Raw genomic sequence first — 10,460 nt, forward strand, 5'->3', positions numbered from 1 at the left:
CACACGTCCAGTTATGTTGTACACACAAGTCCAGTGATGTTGAACACACACGTCCAGTGATGTTGTACACACACGTCCAGTGATGTTGTACACACACGTCCGGTGATGTTGTACACACACGTCCAGTGATGTTGAACACACACGTCCAGTGATGTTGAACACACACATCCGGTGATGTTGAACACACACGTTCGGTGATGTTGTACACACACGTCCGGTGATGTTGAACACACACGTCCGGTGATGTTGAACACACACGTCCGGTGATGTTGTACACACACGTCCGGTGATGTTGTACACACACGTCCAGTGATGTTGTACACACACGTCCAGTGATGTTGTACACACACGTCCAGTGATGTTGTACACACACGTCCAGTGATGTTGAACACACACGTCCAGTGATGTTGAACACACACGTCCAGTGATGTTGTACACACACCTCCAGTGATGTTGTACACACAAGTCCAGTGATGTTGAACACACACGTCCAGTGATGTTGTACACACACGTCCAGTGATGTTGTACACACACGTCCAGTGATGTTGTACACACACGTCCAGTGATGTTGTACACACACGTCCAGTGATGTTGAACACACACGTCCAGTGATGTTGAACACACACATCCAGTGATATTGAACACACACATCCAGTGATATTGAACACACACATCCAGTGATGTTGTACACACATGTCCGGTGATGTTGAACACACACGTTCGGTGATGTTGAACACACACGTCCGGTGATGTTGTACACACACGTCCAGTGATGTTGTACACACATGTCCAGTGATGTTGTACACACACGTCCAGTGATGTTGAACACACACGTCCAGTGATGTTGAGCACTTATGTTCAGTGGTTACAATATGTCAAACTTTTTTTGCCACCCAAAGTTTATTTAGTTTTCTTGTGACCCACTAGGATCCAATGGGAGAGTTGCTCTTCTCACTTTATTTCCAGTGTCTATCATTGTCTGATGCCTTCCACAACCCACCAGTCCAGCAATGTCTTACACATAAGACCAGTGATGGTGTACACAGGTTTCGTCCAAAGACACCAAAGTTCATGGCTGCCTGGTCCAAAGCTACTTCCTGGGGGCTGGCCCTTGTGTAGCGTTGCCGGCTTTGTTCCCAGGGCGACGGACTGGCACCTTGGAGACAGGGATTCTGGTCCGGGCTGGGGGAGGGGCATGGGTGGGTGTGTCAGAGGGAGGAGCGGTTGCGTGGACAGAGGAAAGAGCTGATTGGCTCACAGAGTGAGGGGGTGTGGTCTGTCTGACACTAAGAGGGATTTTGGACTCGCGTGGAAGGCTAGTGCTTCCCTTCATCGAGTGGAAAGAGGAAGAGGAGGAGGAGAAAGGAGGAGTAGTCCGGGCCAGAGGGCTGAGTTTGTACTCACATGCGGAGGTGGAAGGAGTACTCATCAGATCTTCTTCCTCTTCCTCGTCATCAGATCTTTCCAATTCCTCGTTGTAGAGGTCGTAGAGCGCATCGCCAGAGCAGCTGTCACACAATAGGCCAAGCCTCTGGTTCCGCAGGAAGCCGTTGTCTGGCGTTGCCGTGGGGGTTGCAGAGGGCGTATCCCAGTAGCCCTCATCCCTAAGAGCCGGGACATCCTGTTGGGGCAGGACTTCCTCCTTAGTCTCCTTCTTATTGGGCGAGGAGGTTTGGCAAGCGGCGTGAGTGGGGAGTTTAGTCACCCTTCCTCCCCCCACTACAGGGATCTTGCTGAGTCCCAGAGACTTGACCTGGGTGAGTTTCCGCTCTGTACCCCTCGGGGGAGCCAGGTGAGAGTTGGATCGGAGGAAGGTGGGGGAGTTTTCTCCCCCAGAGGGGAGCATGTGCCAGAGCCCCTGCATGTCTGCGTCGTCCACCCCGTCAGGGCTGGCCATCTCCTCCCCACCCCCCATGTAGGCCACCACGCCGCTGCCAGAGGGCTGCTGAGTTGGGGCAGAGTGAGAGGGCATCAGCCGTGCCCTGGCAGGGAGGGGGGCAGGGGCAGAGGCTGTAGTGGAGGTGGAGGTAGGGGTGGAAGGGGTGACATCGGTATTAACGGAGCTTCGTACTCCTCCTCCTCCTCCTTCCCCACTACTAGTGCTACTGCTAGTAGCACTTCCTCCTCCTCCCCCATTTCCTGCCCCCTCCTCTTCTGCATCTGCGATGATGTCACCGCACCCCGTCAGTGAATCGAAGCTCTTGAGTGAAGTGACGTCAGTGAAGAGGACTGAACAGAGCCGGTCCACTGAGGGTTCGGATGGGGGGTCACACTGATCCAGAGGGGGGATGGCCGTTACAGAGGAAATTGACGTTTTGGGTTTTGAGTGGAGGACGGTGCGGAGAGGGGAGGGGGATGGCGTATAGAGGGATTCTGACAGGTTTGTCGTCAAGGCGATTGATTGCGTGAGTGGTGTCGTGGCGTTGTTGGAAGGAGAGGTTCCTGCCGATTCTGTGTTTTGCTCAGCCTCTGAGCTACCATGATCCTCCTGGGGTGGGCGGGGCTGGGGTTCGAGGGTCAGAGTGATGTCTTTCACTAGTTCTGTTAGAATCACTTCCCTCTCTCTCACCTCCGCTACCTCCCCCTCTCCCTCCGTCACGTTCTCCTTCCGTCGCCATTTCATACTACTGAAGAAGCCTTTTAAACCCCTCCCCCTTCTCCCAAACCCTGTATTCTCATTGGCTCTCACACTTCCTCGTCTGAGCAGCGAAAAGAAGCTCAGTGATTTGCTGAGAGACTTCACCTGTCCCGCCTCTGATATTCCGGACTCCTCCCCTCTCTGTCCGTCTGGTTCCAAGCTCGTTAGTCCGTCATGCGTTTTACTCCTGACGAGCTCGTTAGTCGCCCCCACAGAATTCACATTCACAGAATTCCCGTTCCTGTTGACCCCTTTGTTCCTGAAAGAGAAGAATCCGGCCATTCCGGAGCGTCGTTTTCCGAACAGCTTGAAGGCTGCTTTGTTGATCTTCCCTGGCGGCTGGGGATCGCATGGAGGTGGAGGAGGCTCAACGCATTCTGACTGAACCTCCATCTTCTAGCTATCACTATCACTCTATCACTCTTTTACTCTGGCTGTCTCCCTCTGTCTCTCTCACTCTCTCTCTGTCCTGCAGCTTGGTGTTCTCTCGCTTCCTCACTGGTTCTGTCTGACGCTTGCCTGTTGGTTTTCCCTCCCTCTCTCTCTCTCTTTTTTCTCACACACACAAGGTGCTGCCCCTGACTGTATCCATGGCAACTGGTTGCGCTAAGCAGCTTTCGTCAGCGTTGGCGGCTTGCCCATGCCTCTCTCTCTCTCTTCCCCTCCTCGCTCTCCACCCTCAATATACTCCTCCCTCCCCATCCCACCAGCACTATGGATCCCTCTCTTCTTTTCTCTCCTTTATTTATTTATCTATGTATGTTCACGCCCCAGATTTAATACTCCCATCACCGTGAGACAGAGAGAGAGTGACTGTCTTGTGCTGCACTGCTGTATGTGGTTGTGTGTTTGTGGTTGTGTGTAGGTTTTTGTGAGAGTTTTCAATAGTATGAAACAAATTAGCTTGTTTTTGCTTATGAACGTGTGACTGATACAGAACTTACACGATAATGTGTGTGTGTGTGTGTGTGTGTGTGTGTGTGTGTATTTAGATTTAAAAACTTTAAGTAAACAAAACTAAGCCTCTCAAATCCCACTTAGATGAGAAGATTCAGTTGTGTCGTTTTTTTCTGTGTGTGTGTGTGTGTGTGTGTGTGTGTGTGTGTGTGTGTGTGTGTGTGTGTGTGTGTGTGTGTGAGAGAGAGAAGTAGGATTTGAGCAGATCTGCTGATCAGCGGTATCTAGAGGATGAAGTAGATTTAGAGAAATATTTCAGCATTGCTAATGTTCTTAACACACACACACAAGACTGCAGACATGTCTCTGTGCATAGCATATTACCCAATCCTCTCTCTCTCAACAAATGTCTGTTTCTTCCACACATTCTGCTTCGTGCTGTCACTCTCAACAAAAGTGTTTCTTCCACAGATTCTGTTTCGTGCTGTCACTCAACAAAAGTGTTTCTTCCACAGATTCTGTTTCGTGCTGTCACTCAACAAAAGTGTTTCTTCCACAGATTCTAAGTCATCTAGATGAGCTCTGTGGGTAATATTTTTCTATTCCTCCAATCCTCCCAATCTCCCCGGGCGCCGAAGACGTGGATGTCGATTAAGGCAGCCCCCGCGCACCTCTCTGATTCAGAGGGGTTGGGTTAAATACGGAAGACACATTTCAGTTGAATGCATTCAGTTGTACAACTGACTAGGTATCCCCCTTTCCCTAAGCACCTGACCTACTTTCAGCACCTCTCTCTTCCCTCCTCCATCATCTCCTCTCTTCTTTCCTAGCTTTGAGGCACAATACCCCTTTTCCACCTCATTGCTATCAAACAATGTCTGCATTCACACACTCTCACACACACACACGAGGGCTTCCGCATAGTGAAGCATTGAGAAAGAACTTATGCTCTTTCCCAACCAACTCTGATAGACAGAGCTCACCTAGGTCTGCATGGAGGCCATGTTACCAGGTCACGTTGTCTGCCTGCCTGGAGGCCATGTTACCAGGTCAAGTTGTCTGCCTGCCTGGAGGCCATGTTACCAGGTCAAGTTGTCTGCCTGCCTGGAGGCCATGTTACCAGGTCAAGTTGTCTGCCTGCCTGGAGGCCATGTTACCAGGTCAAGTTGTCTGCCTGCCTGGAGGCCATGTTACCAGGTCAAGTTGTCTGCCTGCCTGGAGGCCATGTTACCAGGTCAAGTTGTCTGCCTGCCTGGAGGCCATGTTACCAGGTCAAGTTGTCTGCCTGCCTGGAGGCCATGTTACCAGGTCAAGTTGTCTGCCTGCCTGGAGGCCATGTTACCAGGTCAAGTCGTCTGCCTGCCTGGAGGCCATGTTACCAGGTCAAGTTGTCTGCCTGCCTGGAGGCCATGTTACCAGGTCAAGTCGTCTGCCTGCCTGGAGGCCATGTTACCAGGTCAAGTTGTCTGCCTGCCTGGATGCCATGTTACCAGGTCAAGTTGTCTGGGTGCCTGGAGGCCAAATTACCAGGTCACGTTGTCTGCCTGCCTGGAGGCCATGTTACCAGGTCAAGTTGTCTGCCTGCCTGGAGGCCAAATTACCAGGTCACGTTGTCTGCCTGCCTGGAGGCCATGTTACCAGGTCAAGTTGTCTGCCTGCCTGGATGCCATGTTACCAGGTCAAGTTGTCTGGGTGCCTGGAGGCCAAATTACCAGGTCACGTTGTCTGGGTGCCTGGAGGCCAAATTACCAGGTCACGTTGTCTGCCTGCCTGGAGGCCATGTTACCAGGTCAAGTCGTCTGCCTGCCTGGAGGCCATGTTACCAGGTCAAGTTGTCTGCCTGCCTGGATGCCATGTTACCAGGTCAAGTTGTCTGGGTGCCTGGAGGCCAAATTACCAGGTCACGTTGTCTGCCTGCCTGGAGGCCATGTTACCAGGTCAAGTTGTCTGCCTGCCTGGATGCCATGTCACCAGGTCAAGTTGTCTGCCTGCCTGGATGCCATGTCACCAGGTCAAGTTGTCTGCCTGCCTGGAGGCCATGTTACCAGGTCAAGTTGTCTGCCTGCCTGGAGGCCATGTTACCAGGTCAAGTTGTCTGCCTGCCTGGATGCCATGTCACCAGGTCAAGTTGTCTGCCTGCCTGGAGGCCATGTTACCAGGTCAAGTTGTCTGTCTGCCTGGAGGACATAACCACTAGGCTACCTGCCGCCCCAAAACCTTATTAGACAGACATCTGTCCAAGGACAGATTTGAGGGATTTAACAGGTCACGTCCTCCGCTCTGAAAGGTGCACTATACACTAAGTACAACCCTTCTTCTAATGCAGAATTAAGAACACACACACACATGTGCATGCAGACAGAAAAGACACTGGTCACCCCTTTGTAGCCCCAGGTGTCCTGTAATGAGGATTGTGGGGGAGTAGGGGCTCCAAGAGGACTGTCTCCCCAGTGTGTCTGGGGCAGGATTACACTAAACCTGTGTGTACTCCCCCAGGATTATGTAGTTCCTGTAATGAATAGAGAGCAGCTTTACATCTTATGAACTGGCAGAGACTCTCCCCACACTCTGACATAATAAGTACACACACATACAGTGCATCCGGAAAGTATTCAAACCCCTTGACTTATTCCACATTTTGTTACAGCCTTGTTCTAAAATGTATTTTACCTCAATCTACACATCATACCCCATTATGAGAAAGAAAAAAACTGTTCTAGAAGTTTTCAAATTTATTAAAAACAAAAACAGGAACATCACATTTACATAAGTATTCAGACCCTTTACTCAGTACTTTGTTGGAGCACCTTTGGCAGCGATTCCAGCCTCAAGTTTTCTTGGTTATGACGCTACAAGCTTGGCACACCTGTATTTGGGGAGTTTCTCCCATTCTTCTCTGCAGATCCTCTCAAGCTCTGTCAGGTTGGAAGGGGAATGTCTCTGCAATGATTTTTTTCAGGTCTCTCCAGAGATGTTCGATTGGATTCAAGTCCGGGCTCTGGCTGGGCCACTCAAGGACATTCAGAGACTTGTCCCGAAGCCACTCCTGCGTTGTGCTTAGGGTTGTTGTCCTGTTGGAAGGAGAACCTTCGCCCCAGTCTGAGGTCCTGAGCGCTCTGGAGCAGGTTTTCATCAAGGATCTCTCTGTACTTTGCGCCGTTCATCTTTCCCTCAATCCTGACTAGTCTTCAAGTCCCTCCCGCTGAAAAACATACCCACAGCTTGATGCTGCCACCACCATGCTTCACCATAGGGATGGTGCCATGTTTCCTCCAGATGTGACAGTTGGCATTCAGGCCAAAGAGTTCAATCTTGGTTTCGTCAGACCAGAGAATCTTGTTTCTCATGGGTGCCTTTTGGCAAACTTCAAGCGGGCTGTCATGTGCCTTTTACTGAGGAGTGGCGTCTGTCTGGCCACTAGACCATAAAGGCCTGATTGGTGGAATGCTGCAGAGATGGTTGTCCTTCTGGAAGGTTCTCCCATCTCCACAGAATAACTCTGGAAATCTATCAAGAGTTACCATCAGGTTCTTGGCTGCCTCTCTGACCAAGACTAGGACTAGTGTATGTGTGCGTACCTCTGTAGTGTCATGGCCGGCTGGGGTATAGAACATGGCAGAATGTTGGAGCGCTCTGGGAAACGGTAGGGGAACCATGTAGTCTAAAATACCTGTTAATGTTTAATGGAAGGTAAAGTGCAACGGTACAAAATGGATTAAGGAGGCCCAGTTCACCACGCAGAAAGAGAGGGAGAAGTGTGTGGGGGAAGGGGGGGGGGTAGGGGTCTTGTCTATGCAGTCCAACCCTTCACCAGACACTATTGATGGAGTGAGAGTGCAAATACAGAATGTGTGTGTCTGTGTAGTAACAATGACCTCCAGAGCTCTTATAGAAAAAGGAGTTCTTTGTCTCAGGCCACAGGGCTTTAGCTGGTCTTTACAGAAAGCTGACACACAACTACAGAGTAGCCATCTTCAGAAGCCAACAATGTGTTATTGAAAGCAGAGACAATCAGCTAGCCAGGCTAGGAATAAAACCAGCCAGGTCACCGGTGATACAAGTCAGTTTCCGATGCCCATCCATGTCGGAGGACGTTGGGAGATGTAGTGGAAACCGGCCAATAGGGGGCCACAGTGAGAGCTGTTACTTTCAAGAATGTTTTGGTTTGGCTAGGTTGTTGTGAACAGAGATGGGCGTAAGCATTCGCCTCTGAGTCAAAAGGTTGCAAGTTTGAATCCAGCAATAGAAAGTTGTTTTTACAAGAGAAAAAAAAACAAATCCCATCTCAAACCTTAACCATTCAGAGTTAACGCCTAAAGTTAAAACACTGAAAATTGACAGTTTGGAACATCTTCGAAAATTGACATTTGATTAACATGGACGAACGTCTAATTCTGACATGAGATTGTGAGAGCTGGTAGCAGAAAATAGCTGCTGAGTGTCTTCATTGAGGTTCGTAGAGAACTGGTGAAAAGAGATCACTGCTCAGGCCGAGCATATTCATGGAGAGTTTAGGAGCAAGTAGACTCACACACACTCTACATCGCTGGGGGACAGCAATGTCCTGTTCTCTCGGCACGGGCCATAGTATGACTATACTACACTGTAGTGAGAATCCACTTAAGCCGGGGACCCAAGGAAAATCAAGGAGGGCCTAGTCCTATAGTGACAGTAGTCTGTTAACCTAGTCCTATAGTGACAGTAGTCTGTTAACCTAGTCCTATAGTGACAGTAGTCTGTTAACCTAGTCCTATAGTGACAGTAGTCTGTTAACCTAGTCCTATAGTGACAGTAGTCTGTTAACCTAGTCCTATAGTGACAGCAGTCTGTTAACCTAGTCCTATAGTGACAGTAGTCTGTTAACCTAGTCCTATAGTGACAGTAGTCAGGGATCTGTTAACCTAGTCCTATAGTGACAGTAGTCTGTTAAGCTAGTCCTATAGTGACAGTAGTCTGTTAACCTAGTCCTATAGTGACAGTAGTCTGTTAACCTAGTCCTATAGTGACAGTAGTCTGTTAACCTAGTCCTATAGTGACAGTAGTCTGTTAACCTAGTCCTATAGTGACAGTAGTCAGTAGTCTGTTAACCTAGTCCTATAGTGACAGTAGTCAGGGATCTGTTAACCTAGTCCTATAGTGACACTAGTCTGTTAACCTAGTCCTATAGTGACAGTAGTCTGTTAACCTAGTCCTATAGTGACAGTAGTCTGTTAACCTAGTCCTATAGTGACAGTAGTCTGTTAACCTAGTCCTATAGTGACAGTAGTCGGTTAACCTAGTCCTATAGTGACAGTAGTCTGTTAACCTAGTCCTATAGTGACAGTAGTCTGTTAACCTAGTCCTATAGTGACAGTAGTCTGTTAACCTAGTCCTATAGTGACAGTAGTCGGTTAACCTAGTCCTATAGTGACAGTAGTCTGTTTAGAGGTCAGATCCACCATGATGACAGGGCTAAAAGCAACAGGAGACTGTCTCATTGACTGCTGTCACCGCAGTGTGTTATAGTGACCACCTGCTGGATGTCCACTAACATCAAGGCGGTGACCCGATCCTGTAGGTTCATGCTCTACAACATTCGCAGAGTACGACCCTGCCTCACACAGGAAGCGGCGCAGGTCCTAATCCAGGCACTTGTCATCACCCGTCTGGATTACTGCAACTCGCTGTTGGCTGGGCTCCCTGCCTGTGCCATTAAACCCCTACAACTCATCCAGAACGCCGCAGCCCGTCTGGTGTTCAACCTTCCCAAGTTCTCTCACGTCACCCCGCTCCTCCGCTCTCTCCACTGGCTTCCAGTTGAAGCTCGCATCCGCTACAAGACCATGGTGATTGCCTACGGAGCTGTGAAGGGAACGGCACCTCCATACCTTCAGGCTCTGATCAGGCCCTACACCCAAACAAGGGCACTGCGTTCATCCACCACTGGCCTGCTGGCCCCCCTACCTCTGAGGAAGCACAGTTCCCGCTCAGCCCAGTCAAAACTGTTCGCTGCTCTGGCACCCCAATGGTGGAACAAGCTCCCTCACGACGCCAGGACAGCGGAGTCAATCACCACCTTCCGGAGACACCTGAAACCCCACCTCTTTAAGGAATACCTAGGATAGGATAAAGTAATCCTTCTAACCCCCCCCCCCCCCCCCTTAAAATATTTAGATGCACTATTGTAAAGTGGTTGTTCCACTGGATATCATAAGGTGAATGCACCATTTTGTAAGTCGCTCTGGATAAGAGCGTCTGCTAAATTACTTAAATGTAATGTAAATGTAATGTCAGGGAACGATGGCTGTTTTCACTGATTTAACATGGTCTGAAAACTGTCTAGAACTGTCTGAAACATCTTGAAGGCCGATGTGTCTCTCCTCTTAGAATCTGGGATTGATTGGTTAATAACTCTGATAGTATATAGAAAGAGCCTGTCAAATCAGCTCACACACACAGCCTCCTTGCTCTCCTGCTGTCCCCATGTGACCCCTCTAGTGTTCCATGACCCCGAGTTACCATGGCAATGACTTCAAAATGGGGTCATGACCTCATCCAGTCAGACAGAGGTAACCAATTGGATTATCCGATCAATGCAAGAGAACCAGTGGGATGATCTCATCTATGCCATGTCCATGGCTGACTGTTGGACTTGGACATGATGCAGCAACGCCGACATTCAGCATCCATCATCATTCAGATTAAAGTGGAATCATGTTAAAACAGGGTTATTCAAAGTTGATCTGGCTTTGACAGAGGATGGAACAGTTTTAGGACTAAAATCTGTACCTGGCTGTGGTCCCATTGGGAGGATCTCAATATTGAGAACATTAAATATGGGATGTTCACAACAACTCGGCTAGGATCTGATGGTTTAAACATCAAGAGATCAGAGCACAGTGAAGTCTGGAAGGGGTCCTACAGTGCTTTAGTTACTGACTTGAAT

The 10,460-nt window shown here is 49.4% G+C and overlaps 1 protein-coding gene across 1 annotated transcript; it reads right to left on the reverse strand.

Annotated features, from left to right (window-relative positions):
• Positions 1-3,675, reverse strand: LOC106590585 (APC membrane recruitment protein 2). The gene has a single exon (XM_014181698.3). It carries the CDS (start codon positions 3,029-3,031, stop codon positions 1,091-1,093), a length of 1,941 nt encoding a protein of 646 aa, XP_014037173.3. The 5' UTR covers positions 3,032-3,675; the 3' UTR covers positions 1-1,090.
• Positions 3,676-10,460: the final 6,785 nt, after the last annotated feature.

This window comes from Salmo salar, chromosome 29 (assembly GCF_965601325.2).
Source record: "Salmo salar chromosome 29, fSalSal1, whole genome shotgun sequence".
Classification (NCBI taxonomy): Eukaryota; Metazoa; Chordata; class Actinopteri; order Salmoniformes; family Salmonidae; genus Salmo; species Salmo salar.

Coding starts and splice junctions, on each gene's coding strand:
- LOC106590585 (XM_014181698.3), bottom strand. CDS start 3,031: ATGGAGGTTCAGTCAGAATGCGTTGAGCCTCCTCCACCTCCATGCGAT.